This window comes from Trematomus bernacchii, unplaced genomic scaffold (assembly GCF_902827165.1).
Source record: "Trematomus bernacchii unplaced genomic scaffold, fTreBer1.1, whole genome shotgun sequence".
In the NCBI taxonomy this organism is placed as follows: domain Eukaryota; kingdom Metazoa; phylum Chordata; class Actinopteri; order Perciformes; family Nototheniidae; genus Trematomus; species Trematomus bernacchii.
Genome location: NW_022987547.1, coordinates 10,018,934 through 10,034,600, shown reverse-complemented (window position 1 = coordinate 10,034,600; position 15,667 = coordinate 10,018,934). Strand labels below are relative to the sequence as shown.

Below are 15,667 nucleotides of genomic sequence, written 5' to 3'. Positions count from 1 at the left end.
GGAGACATGTCAGAAAAGAGGCACAAAATACAAATATGAACCTGAAAATAATCATACTCTTTAAAACTACATTTTAGTGAGTTACAAAGCATCTTTTAAATAAGTTAAATGTTCAACCTTGATATAAAAAGAAACCTTCAAAGACATGTTGGAGCTTCATTTTATTTTGAAAGGAAAAAATATATAGAATTGGGATATAGAAAGCAGAGAGGAATGTCGTGATAGGAACCAAAAAAAGCAACAGAAAAGAAAACTTTATAAAGTACATTTACATTTGTACGCTTTTCAAAAATCATTTTAAAATATGAAGTCTCAATAAATACTTCAATACATTTAGGCATGCGGATATATCTTTACATTTCATTACAGTATTTGATTCATAAAAATTACTTTTTCTTCTTCATTATTGCACTTACGTTGTGATGGGTTCGTCCTAAAACCAGTCACATGCATAAGGTCATGAAAGGTCAAAGGTCAAACTAGTGTCTTGTTCAGGGTTAGAGAGAATCTACAAGTCTAACAGAAGGGTGTTTCTTTTTAAAAAAAGCACAAAGGTACCCAAGCTCAAATAGAAAAGTGACTCAGCAGAGAGGGAGTTTCTGCATCTGCTGCTGTTCTGTTACACATTATTAAAAAATGATTATGAAAGACTTCTGGGGAGGAAAGAAAGCAGAGGCTGAGCCGCGATGTCGTGGTGCTGCATGCAGAATGTTCTCAAGTCACACAGAGTTCAACACTTAGCAACAGTTTTCTGTTTGAGTGGCAGCTGACATTTTGGAAACAACGCTTATTTGCTTTCTTGCAGAGAGTTAAATGAGATGCTCAGACACCACTCTCATGTCGGTACGTTCAATATGGAACTGGTGGTTTATCAAGAATTACACTCCCAACATTAAAATCATCACATTTTAAGTTTTGAATTTCATATTAATGGTCCTTTAACTCTGGTTTTGGTCTCAACCACCTCCTGAAATACAGATAACCACAAAAACATGGTTGGCAAAAACTGCTAATGAAGCATAAATCTCAGCTTTGTGTCGTGTAATTGCATGTTTTCAGTTCTCAATACTGCCCCATGTGGCCAAAAGAAGGTGGTTCAATGTCACACCCTCCAAAAAGTAAAAAGATTATTATTGGAATATTATTAATCCATTTAAACAGCTTCTCTAGAAATATTGTCTTTTGTGGAATAAGGGCATAAACTCAATATTGTGTGCATGTAAATGCTGTCAATAAGAGTATTCCTTACCCGAAAAACACACGAAAAGGTTTGAGCTAGCCCTTTCCCCCGTGACCATCTTTATACTAGATAAACTAACCCTAGCTTCTTATTTCGTAAAGAAAGGAGTGGTCATCTTCTCATTTAACTCTCATCAAGAAAGCGAAAGGGCGACTTGTAGAAATAAGTCAAACTCTGTCTTTGAAATGGAGCCATGGTACTTCATGATTGACTGGTTACATACAGGAAAGTCAATGTGAGTTTCAGTTAAAAGACAGCTTTGACACATAATAAGAGACTGGTATAAAATCACACACACAACAAACTCAAACAACACAACTCCAGTGAGTAAATGAACTTGGAAAGCAAATGAAGGCAGTGGAAAGAGAAGAGACTCTCGGGTTATTAAGAAGACGGTAAAATAAATATAAACATGACACGTGATCTGAATGTTTTCAATCTGTCACCAGCAGAGGGCGATGAAGCCTCTTCAGCTGAATGGAGACACGTTTGCATCATGGATCCAAACTATAAATAGTATCTTCTTAGTTTGCTATCCATGTGTTTGAAGTATTTCAAATATTGGGTGTGCTTTTGCCCAGCATGTCCCCATGGAACAACTTGAAACTTAATATTTATCTGCACGTAGTTTTCTTTATGAATTATAAGGCTTTAAAATAGGGCCAAAACTGGAAGAAATTCTCTTTAAAGTGTCATAAAACAGAAAAGCAGTCAATTGTAACATTGGAAAAGCTGCAAACAGAGAATAAATTGCATGTTTGCTTTATAAAAAAGTGACTCAAACTATTAACCTATTGTTTAAATAATTTCAGATGTATTTCCTGCTGAATAATTTCACATAATATTTTAACAGTAGAGGTCCATAAAGTAGATTTTTATCTGTCTGAAAAACTTGTTGCAACTTGTAAATATACTATTTTAGTGTTCTTTTTGGTCGTATGTATTTGGATCTTGTAGAGTAATTTATTGGTAATGTGTTATAATGGATGATCAAAATGGAGGTTAATGGTATTCTTTAAGGGTGACAATCCTCTTCATACATTATATTCTTACAACCATCCATTCATTTTCACTCTCAAGTGTGACAGCAACTTCAGCCGATCACAGAGAGCGACCAAAGCTAGATTCAAGTAATCGTTATAGTTTAAATTGGTGCTGAATATATATATTATATATTTTGTCGAAAATACTGACTAGGTCATGATGGCATCGGTGGATGAGAGAAAGCAGAGGACGCACAAGTCAACAGATGCTTGTTTGTTTGTTGATTATCTGAAAACCTTTTTATTTCTGAGCCAGCTGAGCTTCTTAAAGTCTGCAGGTATAAAGTTTATTTGGATCTCATCACATGATCTCTCTCATAATCTACAGCACCATCAGACACAGCAGTTAAACTAGATCAGCTGTTTTCAAAGTGACAATAATAAAGTATACGTTAAATATTTATAGGATTTTTTCACCACTATTATTAGAACTATGCTCTAAGTTTTGGAATTGCATTTCCCATGGAGCCTTGGGGCGGTAAGTCAGTGAGCTGTGGGCTACAACTTAACATCGTGTTCTGAACTGAGCCTCTTTGAATTAGAGATATCCAGCAGATATATGGAGGTTTGTTGGCATTTGAAATGTATATATATATATATATATATATGTATATATATATATGTGTATTATGTCTTTCTGTTTAGATGAGTTGTGACGAGATTATAACTAACTTTCTGTTTTCAAAAACAGATGGTAGAGATTGAAATTGTAGTTTGATATCCTTCCTCCAAACTCCTTTGCTCTTGTTATATCACATCTTACTCTATATGTCACCTTTTCCATGTATTAGATTATTATTTTTATGTTTGACATGGTTTGTGTTCTCTTCTTGACAGGATGAATGTCCCAAATCAGCAAACTAAAGTATAAATGTAACGTTTTTGGGAATGACCTTTTTAGTATCTGTTTTTGCTGAGCTCAAGCTAGCAGTAATCCCTTCCAAAATGTCAAACTATTCTCCTTTGAAAGGTTTCCCATGGTGTACACGTTTAGGCATTTGAATGCACTGGAGTATACAGTACAGTACAAATGGTTGGAACTTAGTTGAATGTAAAAGTGTACAGCTCACATATATTCATAGAAGAGTCAGAATGCTTACTGTGTTGGTGTAAGCGTGAGAAAACGTGAAGAACTACTCACTTTCTAAAACAAACCCATCACAGCAAGCTACAGTAGGACTCTGCGAGAGGACTGACTTCTTGAGAGGTTAGAGGTTGTATCCTCGCCAAGAACGCCACAGCAACGACATACAAAACAAAGATTAGTGGTCCATCTTTACAAACAGAAGTATGAATACAAAAAACACATACTTCCGAGCGGTTTTCTGATATAAAAAAATGAAGGGTTTCTGTTCAAAGTGCACCAAGGTCTCTCCAGGTGGTTTAACCCCGGCTTGTCCGCTTGTTTTCTCCTCATTTTGGCTCCACGTATCCACACACGTCCAATGAGCTGATCTAGATCTCCCAGTCGGTGCAGGGCAGGCCTTCGTCCTCAGACTCAGACTCGGACTCGGGGGACGCCTCTTTGATCCTGCGCAGCGCCTCGTGGATGCTGCGGGTCAGAGCGTCGGCGGAGTGTGTGTAGCTCTTGGCCTGCCGCTGCTGCTCGGGCCGGGCCAGAACCTTCTTCAGCCGGACGCCCTGCCGGATCTGGGCCAGGATGTTGGTGCTGTCGTCGTCCGGGTCGGGGCCCAGCACCCGCAGCTCCGCCTTCCTCAGGTGGAAGCAGCCGCGCTTCAGAGAGTTCAGCACCTCGTCCATGGGGGAGCTCGCTGCTTAAAACGCAACGGTAACACAGTTAGAACTTCACAACACAAAGAATGTACTTTATTAACAGCTTAACAATGAACCCGGCCAAAGTATCTGTAAAGTAAGATGGAGACACCGGAAGAAATCATATGTTTCAGTTCTTTCTTAACTTTTTTAACAATAATTCCTAACAATTTACCTAAGAAGTTAAAACTACATGAATAACTGGTGAGTAAAGCATAACAAAAAGGTATACATTAATTAATGATCATTTTAATTGAATATTTAATTTTAAGTACAGTTTCTTCAAGAGACACTATAGGACAGACTTCATTTGAATAGTTTGTATCCTTGAGGTCATTGAATCTTTCTTAAAGTTTTCTTTATTTGTTTTAGTGTTCTTTTTTGTATTTTTAAAAATGAACACAACTTGATGAAGAGCACTTTAAACTGCAGTGTATGTATGACAGCTGCTCTACAAATAAATACTATTATTATTATGTATTTTATAAGATTTCCATGAAACCTAACCCTCTTTTTGATACCATTTCTTTTTCAGCAATAGTCCTTCTCTGTATTTTTCACAATAAAATAACTCTCCTTATATCAGTTTTCATTGTTAGCGGAGACGCGCTTTTTATCAATATTTTCTTTGTTATAATAAATGTCTCAAGAATGAAATGAAAGTGAGTCTCCTCCTCACCTCTCCACTGCGTGGAGTCCAGCGAGGATGTCTTCTTCAGCTTCTTCCTGGCCGTCTGCAGCTGACTGCTGTCGAAGAACCGAGGGGAGAAGGCGGCCAGAGGCAGAGACTCAGACTGTCGTTCATGACGCCGCACCGGGCTGGGGGGTTTCTCCCTGCCCTCACCCTGCTGCTGCTCCTCTGAGGGGGGAGTTGGAGGAGGAGGGGGGGGTGGGGGAGGAGGAAAAGGTGGCAGCGAGAGGAAGGGATGCGTGTCGAGGTTCCCCAGTGGAACTGTGGGTAGAGAGACGCTGTCGCAGCTGAAGGGGTCGGGGGGAGGAGGGGCGGAGAGTAGGGGGAGATTGGAGCAGTCCGTCTGGACGCTGGCTGAGTGAGTGCTGGCCGGCGCCCCCCCCCTCCTCCGGCTGGGAGGCTGGAACTGATGCAGCCGGCTGGACTTCAGGGTCACCTGGCCCGGGTAGCGCTGAGGGGAGACACAACAACAACAAAACAAGTGAGACACAAGATCAGTCACAGGCACGGGGAATACCACAAACTAAAAGATGAAGTTGAAAATATTGTCATAAACAGTTGGTATAAAACAGAACCTTAACCGAAACTAAATTAAACCCAAATTACCTGGTTAAAAAATTGAACGGAAAATGAACACTAATGACTTTATGACTTTGACCTAGATAGTTTGAAACTTGACCTTCCAGGAGATGGCGCTACGCTGTAATCGATTCCCAGTGAATCCCTATTGTTATTAACAATCCGTCTAGTGTGGAAATAACAAGAACATGATTTGAGTATTGTCAAATGCCTTTTAAACAAGCTATTCAGCTCAGGTTTTTAGTTAACATACTGTGGTTAGGATGACGTTTTTCTCCGAATGTGGTAGTGAGGAGTAGTCGAGTTTATTCCGAAGTATTTCAACATTAATGCCCATTTCTTACAAAGTTCTCCAACCATCTTTTTGGTATGTATATGAAGCTCCATAGGTCTGAAACATTATACAAAATAAATCAAACTAAATGTATAAACCTCCCTGAAGAAGTTAAACTAAAGTAAAACTCACTCTGAAATCTAACTAATACCAAGCTAGAAAAGTCAAAACTAAAATAAACAAAAACAAATGAATAATACCAGACTACAGACTAGGATCATTATGGGATGTTCTCACCAGTTTGAGGCTGCGCAGTCTGTCCAGAGTCCTCTGTCTGTCCTGACTCACTCTGGCGTTGCTCCTGGCCTCGTCTTCCTCAGCTTCTCCTCCCTTTATAGGAAGTGACAGAGATGACCTGATGTAGTAAAGTGTGATGGCTTGGTTTGGCTTGGTTTGGCTTGGTTTGGCGTGCTCGTCTGCGTAAAGCGGTTCATTTAGGAATTCGGGTGATTGAATCAACCACACCACAACCTCTCAAAAAAGGAGGCTGTTTTAGGTTTGTTAGTTTGTGGTATGAAAGCAAAGCATGCAGCATGAGAGGATTCTTGCTAATCAATCAGAAAGAAGCTAGTAGGTATTTGTTGAATTCTTGGCCTTTTTTGGTCCCAAGTGCTGGTTTGGTTTGACTCAGTTAGACTTGTTGCATCAGCCCAGCCCAACCCAAGGCTACGTGCTTGAGGTGTGTCTTAACTTTGGATATGAGCAGATATAAATCCATAGATGGGACAAGTGGTCAACAGCTGTGTAAACATCATTTCCCTTAAATTCTACTTGGCATGCTTAAACTGCAAAGGGAAACTGAAATAAACACAACATAGTTTGGCTGTAAAGGCAGAAAGTGCCAATGGAAAAGCTCCATTTGTGTTCTACCCCATGTATTTTGACAGTTCCTTTTTAATAACACACAATAACTCCGGACAAAGTGACACAGCAAGATACCTCTTTTCACTATTATTGTTCACAATGCATTTCTTGTGTGGGAAAAACAGCAGTGAGCTTTTATGAGGGAGACTGTGTTCTCTGTATGCCTGGAATGCGTTTTTTCACTGCGAATGACTAATATCTATTTCCTACACCAAAACCTTATAGAAATAAATATGAAAACTATTTGATATTGTGCGTACATCCTATCAGATGCAGCATAAATATGGATTCTTACGTGTTGCAGTGTCTGCGGGGAATCATCATGGCTGCCTCGCTGTTGTATCTTCTGGTTGTGATTGACAATACAGATTTCCTAGACAGAAAGAGAAGACATAAATGACGCACTGATCCAGCCTGTTCAGATAAATGACTCTCCAGCAGCCTCAACAACTGACCACTGTAAACTCTAGCTGTACTTCAGCTGTGCCTACCTTCTTGTTTTTGAGGTAGACCTTCTTGGTGGTGATGCGGCCCCTGCGGGCCTCCAGCTGCCGGGTCCTCTGCTGCAGGACGCTCAGTTCTTCATCTCGGAGGGGGGACGGGGGGGTGGTGTGATCGTCCTCACCCTTCATGGCATCTGGGCTCTCAAAGGCATCGTAGTACACCACCTCATCCTGCCGCTCTGATACAACATTAGAGCAGATACATTTGAAATGTTTTAGTAAACACTGATGGAATTACATTATAAGTGGTACAAGAAATATTTTCTCTTTGTTTGAAATTGATCTATTTTTTTTTCATGGGTCCTGATAAATAACCCACTGTACTGCTTTATATTACTCATATTATTTTCCTCTGATAATGTGTACAGCTTATCTCTTTTAATAATATTTACATCTGATAATATCCACGTTATGATCATTATGTGTATAACTATAACTGCATTTTTTGATATTTCTTAAAATGTTGAATTATTGTGTTAAAGTACTTCTCTACATACATGCCTCTTCAAACCCATGGGGACAAACTCTTTTGAATTGAATTGCAATGTCTTGTTACTCATTGTCATATATTTACGCTGATATCAACATAACTTCAATATCGCCTGTTATATCAGTAAGGCTTTATCAGAAATGTGCCATTTATAACCCTTCAGTCTGTCACCCCAGGCTTTACAAAGCCCTTGAATCCCAGAGCAGGTGCTCACCTGTCATCTGCCTGCGCAGACTCTGCAGCTGGGAGTTGAGCAGCAGCTCCTCGCAGCGCAGCACCTCCGCCCCGATGTCGTACAGCTGCAGCTGCAGCTCGTAGTACAGCGCCTCCAGTTGGTCCACTCGCAGCATGGCGTCCTCTCCCTCCTGCAGACTCTGCATCTACAAGCCACAGCACAACACACAATGACATCACTCTTCCACCACAGTCCAGAGGGCATATGCCTCAGGCTTCAGCAGCACTTCCTGTGTTCCATCTGTTTTGAACAGAAACGGAAATGGAACCAGACACAGTTTCTCTGTTCTCGCTCTCTTTGTGCTGTGCTGCACCACTCCTGCATTCAACAGGTACTTTCCACAATGTATTTACATTATGTAAGGCAAGGGTTTGACCCCAACAGTCAGTCCCATGAGTCATTTTGCTGCTGTACACCAGGATGTTATTCACTCCATTACAGGATGTCTGAGCCATGAGGTCACTTCACTAACATGTCCATTATCTGCCTTTTTCCTTCTCCCTCAACTTCTCCTAGTCCAAGTGTTTGTGTCACTCACTCATGTTATTGTCAAGCACATTTACTCTAGTACAGAAATAAGAGTAAGGGTACACTTTTGAAGTACTTGTACTTGAGTTTTATGCACATTTCTACCTCTGCTCCACTACACTTTGGACAAAATATTGGTATTTTTTCCTCCTACATATATTTTTATATAAGTTTCTTTACAGATTCAGATAAGTAAAACAACATTTAAATCAACAGATCAATTCTGATATGATATCGTAGACGAAGTAATACATTTAAGTATTTTTTTATGCAATTAATTAGACACTTTAACAAAGTAAAGTTAGTATTTTTAATAGTGGCATTTTCTATTTATACTGCATATTTCTTCCATCAATGGCTTCAAAAGAACCAGCGAGTCTCACAACCTTTGTTATGATGCTTTATGGGAGGAGCCTCAGTGGGTGTGTCGTTGTTTACCTCCTCTTTCAGGCCGTGTTTCCTCTGCTCCAGGCAGATTTCCTTGGCCCTCATCAGCTGCAGGGTTTCCTTGGAGACGGCGTACTGCAGCTGCTCCATCCGCTCCACCGCTGCTGCCCAAGCAGACTTCCCAAACTTCTTCTGGTCAGCACGCATCCGCTCAAACAAAGCTGCAACACAGATTATAGATAACTGTCAGAAATTGACTAAAGCTACGATTAATAGTTGTCATTACATCAGATGATTGACATAAGTTAAATGGGGACTATTTTCCTGATTGATACATCTTTAGGAGTTATTTCTAAAGAAAAATAAGCCAAAATTCCTTGATCAGAGGATTTTCTGTTTTTTCGCTGTTAATATCTTTTATCCTGAATATCCTTAGTTTATGACTGCCGACAAACAAGAGATTCAAGCTGAAACCTTTCACTTCATTAATTAAACATTTTATAGACTGACGATTAATCAATGAATCAAGAAAGTGATTAACAGATTAATCTAAACATCTTTATAATCAGTGGAAGGCCTAAACTGGGCACTTAAGCAGTGTTTTAGATGTGAGCATGAGTGCTTTGACTCGAGGTAAGTGAAGCCTGTTTCATGCCTGAACAGAAATCAGGTTGCATGTCTCCGAGCAGTTCATAGCTGAGAGGGTTTGAGGATTAAAATACTTTTGGAGGAGGGGGCCTTAGTATGTGAAAGGTCCTATATGGAGTGTTAACTGACCTGTATGGAGTGTTAACTGAACTTTGTTTTGGATTAAACACACAACACCAAGGTTCAAAGGTCACAGTGAGACGAAAGCTGCTTTAAAAAGAAAGGAAATGCCTCCACGCGTTTACCTTTCTGTGCGCGAGTGGTGGTCTCAAAGAACTTGACAGTCAGGTCCTGTATGGAGAGAACTGCGGCGTGGGCTTTCTTCTGCCACTCCTCGTCCTCTCTCCTCAGGCCCTCCAGCCGGCGAGGACCCAGGCGCTCCGTCTCCAGAGAGATCTGATGGGGTCAGAGCAGGGTGTCAGGAAGGGTAAACTTAGCATCAGCACAGATAACAACGTGCAGACAGACAGACCACATGTTATTTACTGAGTGAATGAGTGAATTGTGTATGTGTGAACAGAGTAATATGATGGCGCTACTTGCAAGAATCAGGATTGGAAATGCCTTTGTTAGCTGTGTGTCAAAGAGTGACAAACTACATTCAACTTCTAGCTGTTTTTAAAACACCAGCATGGTACTGTCCCTTTCACTTCACACACCTCTCTTTGATTGAACTCTCCCCTGAAAGCCCCTGGTACAGACTGCAGTGCTCTGTAATACCAGTAGGTTACAGCAGGTGGGGGTAATAGCGCTGTCTGGCAGCCTGTCCATGTTTATGTTTAGAGTGACACTAACCCAGTGTCCCCTACTGGGCTGCTGGAACAATAAATAAAGAACAAAAAGCTCTGAAAACAAAACAAGAACAATCTTGCAACACACTCTGGATGGGGTTCATATCACATGGCAACCACAGTTCACTTTTCACCAGCTCATGTTAGGCCATGTGAGAAAAAGTGAGAAACAGGGAAAAGCAGTGCCACGTGGAGTCCTGTCAAACCCCTCCTCCACTGAAATGTACACACACATTAACTCCCTCTGAGGGCCTCATGCACACACACTCATGTATTAATGTGTCAATGTAAAACAGATGTGTGTAGGTGCTTAAAAATAAACACCAACTAACCTCAAAGGCCTTGATTTACGTAAGCCATCAAACTCAGTGCTTTGTTGTGTGTGGATTCGTATGTGTGTATGTATGTATGTGTGTATGTATGTATGTATGTATGTATGTATGTATGTGTGTATATATGTGTGTATGTATGCATGTATGTATGTGTGCACGTGAGGCACAAGAACAGAGGAGTGGTTTTGGGGTGAAACTGCGAGTGAATGGGGGAGGAGAGATTACGTCACAGACGAGAAAGAAAAACAAAGAAAAGATGAAATCACTTCAGGAATGAAGGAAGTCGAAAAACAGAAAGAAAATATTAGCTGAAACACACGGTAAGGATACAGTACCAACATGTGAGAGGAGAAGAGCAGGCCTGACACCCACAGAGCAACAAAAGGTGGAGAAGTTTGTCCTCATCGGTCAGACCTGGTTTAAAAGCATCTGTCGTTCAACTCCTGCGTGTGTTGTTTTGTCAAAGTAAAGGAAAACATCAATGTATCAAGTCGCCCTTAACTGTCAGTCTGTTGGACTGGTTTTATGAAAAGCAAAAAGGATTTACACAACTGGCAAAATGCTTATTTTTGTTCTTGTTATTCTGATGAATGTTCCATAGTTTATCAAAGCACAACCTGGCAGATATTCAAATTGAGGGTGAGGGTCGTTATTAACCTTATTGTTAATCCAAGCCCCTTACAGATCTAAAAGTCTTTACGTTATAGTTGTAACATGTCCGTCTCATATCTAAATGAGCAACCTTTTCACTTTTACACACAGAGAAAATGCTGTTAACAATCATAAAGCACACTGTGATTCTTCTCATATCTCTAGCTCACAAGAGCATGTTTACAATTCCCGTACAGATTCAGTATGGCGTTTCCTTAGTACTATCAGTCTAACAATGACCAAACATGTATTCATATACTAATCTGTATATTTATATTAGCAATAGACAGGACATTTTGGTTGGGTTAGTATAGATATGAAGCTTAAACCAGAGTGAATCAAAAGAGAGGACGATAAAAGCCTCAGAATAACTCAATGTTAACACCACTCATCCATCACTTCTCATAATAACAGTGTGAGACAGAGAGGACGGATAAGGTCAATGAGGAGACACACTACACTTAATGTTGGTTTGTCACATATACTCGCTATCATATTCGACACCCTGAGCTACCAACTTGTCTTTTTGTTTTTACAACCTTTCTTATTTGCAAATAAAAGCAGCCAGGAAGTGATGGGGGAAGATGTTTCTGTGGTTGGTTTACTTTAACACCTCTGGTCGACAGCTGACGGTGACAAAACACTGAAGTGTCAAATGTGTGGGGATTACAGCATAGACACCGTCATGGTGGGGCCTTATCTCATTTGGTTAGAATAGTTTCAGATACTAGGCTGTGTTTATCAGGCAGCTGTGGGGGATGGGTGGATAAAACACTGGTGAGCTCAACAAACAAAAAGGTTTGGATGATGGACAGCAGACATTTAAATATGCTTTCTAACGAAGAGTCCATAACAAACAATGGTGTATTGTGTGTGTATATTATGAGCCTGATACATCTTCTTCCTCTGTGCCACAGAGTTCCATTGTAGTCCAAAAACTATTACAATCGCATCAATGACCCACATTGTTTTAATAAGTTTCTTTATCATCCTAACACAGCTAAAAAAGTTCCCAGGGAAGCACCATTTTTTTGTGCAAGTACATTTTGTTCAAATATACAGTTACAGGAAGATCTAAGCTTTTTACGAGATGTACAGGTGTAGAACAAAAAACTGTCTATTTGAAAGCTGTTCTTAAACAAATATGTCTTTTGTGGAAAGTATTGAGTCATTTGGGTTTTTTTGATTGGATATTATGACAAAAATAAAATAAAATCAGCCTTTTTATTTTTAAACAGTGGACTCTTGGGACAAGTGATAGGTATCACTAGTGGATACCTGAGGAAAGTATTCAATTAATCGATATGGAAATAATTGTTAATAGGGACCCTTGAGGAATAACTTGATTACTTATACACTATACTGTCAATATATAAATGTATTTTTGTAATTCATAAAAAGCTTGGGATACATCAACATTCAGACTAATAACTTATTTAAAATCTTGCAAATTTGCATAATATCTATCCAAATGTATGTAAGATTTGCCCGTCAGCTAAGGGTAAACACAGCAGGTGTATAAGTAACCGCCCCGTGACGACCGTTGCCATGTGATAATGCAGTCGAAACAGTAACTGGAGCTCACTGCGCTACAAAAGTATAACAAACCACATTTTTTATTCATGTCTGCCCTCTGACCTTCTGGGCAGCAGGACACTGCAGTCCTCCAACACGCATTAAGGCTGTCCAACAATGCTCCATTCAGCAAAATACTTGACACCTTTTGTTGAGGATTCATTCAGGTGAGCTTTCATTCACCGATCCATCTGCTCTCTCATTCATTGATTCAGTTGAGCTTAGATGTCAACTACTCAGAGGAGTACAAAGAGATAACGATACAGAGAAGAGACAGCTGATTATTTACTGTACACCGACAACACTTAGTCAATTAAACATTTATTCCATCGACAGGAAAGTAACTCTATTGACAATTGATTCATTTTTTAAAGGTCCCATGTCATGGCCATTTCTACTGATCATAATTCCATTGTTGAGGTCTACTAGAATAGATTTATATTGTGCAATGTTCCAAACTCACATTGGTTTCTCATACAGCATCTCTGTATAGTATGTGTATTCACTCTCTGTCCTACACGGCTTGTTGGAGCTCCTGCCCCCCCCCTCCCTATGAGCCCAGTGGCCGTCTGCGAGACAGCGAGACACAGCGAAACCCAGCCCGAACACACACACACACACCTGCAGCCTGGCTGGGAGTTTGTGTGTGTGCTCACACACACCGACTCAAAGCCTCGCCGCGTCCCACCGTCTCAGGGAGAAGAAATCGGCAGAGCTGCAGCTGAGAAAATATTGAGTGTGTGTGTGTGAGGAACATAACGGCTCCGCGGACGTAACGTAACGGCTCCACGGACCAATGGGTCCATTTGGGTATGGGCACGTCACTGTACCCAGGAAGAAAACAATGGAAAAAGAAAAATCTCCAACGAGGCGTTCTGGGGCAGCATAGACAGGTCTTTTCTGTGTAAAGGCCCTGACACACCAGGCAGTCACCAGAGAACTCGCCGACACCGACACCGACAGTTCCATCGACGAGTTCTCCTGCGTATTGGCCGTGTGTCGCACTGGAACACACCGCAAAGACTTCAGCCGAGCACGTACGAACTGCGCATGCGTGAGTGGCAATAACTCTCCTTACCAGCAGGCGGCGGTAGTGTGTATTCGTCATTCAAAATAGGCAACAACCGGAAGACAGAGAAGAAGAACAGACTGATATAAACAAACAAATAGCATGTGCGTTCCATTTTCACTCTCGTCCATCGAAAACATGTTTTAGAATATAAAAATACATGAATGATGAAATGAGCACATAAAGTGCAGACATACTATAAAATCACAGTTAATAGACCTGCATCTGATGATCGCAGTGTTCTGGCGGGTGTGTAGTTTATTGAGTCAGCAATGTAGTAATGTATGTAATGTAATAATGGCCACTTCTTGCTAAATTTACATTTCCATGTGATGCTTTTATCCGAGGCGACTCACAATAGGTAAATGAACAGCAGTAGACACTATCTCATTTACTTAGACACTGTACTTAAGGACAATGTTGAGGTACTTGAGACTAATCCTGCAACTTGACCAAACAAATCACGGAGCTCTCAGCAGAGGACAGCCGGGGACGCTCCCGCCGATATCAGAGATGTCCCTGCTATGTGTGGGAGGTAAGAGAGGACATTTAAGGGCTATGTTTGATGTCTTTAAGTATCACCTGCTGGGGTTTAGCTGCTGTCCTGTGCCTTAAATCGTTTGTTTACGTCCCTCACTTCCGTTTCGCTTCTCATTTGCTAGCTGAACAGCTGATCAGAGTGGTTTCTTGGCCCGATAGCTTGTGTCCGTATTTTGGCCAATTCAACATGTTGAATCGGCCATGTGTCAACCGTGAAAGGCCAAATTAGGCGTGTCACGGCCGAGGGTTCGGGACACACCAAATTGACTTTGGGCGACAAGGAACGCGTTGTCGCCAGACAACCGAAGACGGCCGAATACGGCCTGGTGTGTCAGGGCCTTTAGAGTTTTACTCGCTACAGGGTGTACTTTGAGGGTTTGTGACTCTGCACACCGTTTACATGCAGAAAAACCTTCATAACACACAAGGGGACGGGTAATAACCGGAAAAGCATGACATGGGACCTTTAAGTAATTTTCTAAGCAATATTCTCAAGATCCGGCAGGTCATTTGTGAGAGTTTGCTGCTTTTCTCTATTTAAGCCAGCGGTTTTCAAAGTGTGAGGCGCGCCTCCCCTGGGGGGCGCCAGAGAGCTTCAGGGGAGGCGCAGCGTGAGAAAAAATAATAACGAGAAAAAGACGAGTAAAGTGACACTTGCACACTTTTGGCTGTCTGTGGAGACCGAGTTCCCCCACCTCGCCAAAAAGGCTGTAAAAGTGCTCATTCCCTTCATCTCCACCTACCTGTGTGAGTACGGGTTTTCCGCATTGACTCTGATCAGAAGCAAGTGCCGGTCAAGGCTGCAGCCAGAGGATGATCTGCGTTTATTCCTGTGTGCATCAAAGACGCAGACTCATTGTTCCCACTAAAGTAGGGGTGAGTGTAATAAGGAGGCAAAGTTGACGTTCAGTGTGTTGCCGGGAGCATATAAGGATTTATCCACGATGTTGAAAATGTAAAACATTTAAAAAAAATATGTGTTGAGAACACGGCGTGCGAAAATATACGGGTCATGCTGCAGCTAGATGTGCCTGTCCTCTGTAAGAAGGTGTCGGCGACTGACATGCAAGGAAGAACGGCTGTCCACAGGCTGTTCCAACTTTAACAACTTTATTAACTTCCAGGGTAGTGAATTGAACATGCTATTGTAATTGGGTGTGTGGTATATTTTCGTGCACGGACACGCATGTTCCACAACACACAAACTGAACAACACTCAATTGTACGATGCTACCAGTGTCCTTGCGATCTTGTTATAACAAGTCAACAAGTGCACGTTACTGATGCAATATGGTTGAGACCATTCGGGCTTATTCTAGAGGGGTGCAAGGAATAGTCCAAGTAGTGGGGGAGTTTTATACAATATGTTTAAAACATAAAGATAAAAAGGTTTT

General features: G+C 41.1%; 1 protein-coding gene across 2 annotated transcripts in view; it reads right to left on the bottom strand.

The window, feature by feature from the left end:
• Positions 1–142: 142 nt before the first annotated feature.
• The window catches only part of jmy (junction mediating and regulatory protein, p53 cofactor), a 28,620-nt gene continuing 13,095 nt past the window's right edge, over positions 143–15,667 (bottom strand). The window contains exons 3-10 of one of the 2 annotated variants that reach the window (XM_034123076.1): positions 9,561–9,711; positions 8,719–8,888; positions 7,732–7,897; positions 7,016–7,206; positions 6,820–6,897; positions 5,898–5,990; positions 4,736–5,198; positions 143–4,058 (exon numbers count right to left, since the gene is read on the bottom strand). In XM_034123076.1, the coding sequence (XP_033978967.1) occupies positions 3,739–4,058; positions 4,736–5,198; positions 5,898–5,990; positions 6,820–6,897; positions 7,016–7,206; positions 7,732–7,897; positions 8,719–8,888; positions 9,561–9,711 (1,632 nt within the window). In that variant the 3' untranslated portion in view covers positions 143–3,738. The remainder of the gene's footprint in view (positions 4,059–4,735; positions 5,199–5,897; positions 5,991–6,819; positions 6,898–7,015; positions 7,207–7,731; positions 7,898–8,718; positions 8,889–9,560; positions 9,712–15,667) is intronic. The other variant, XM_034123077.1, reaches the window with a different exon arrangement.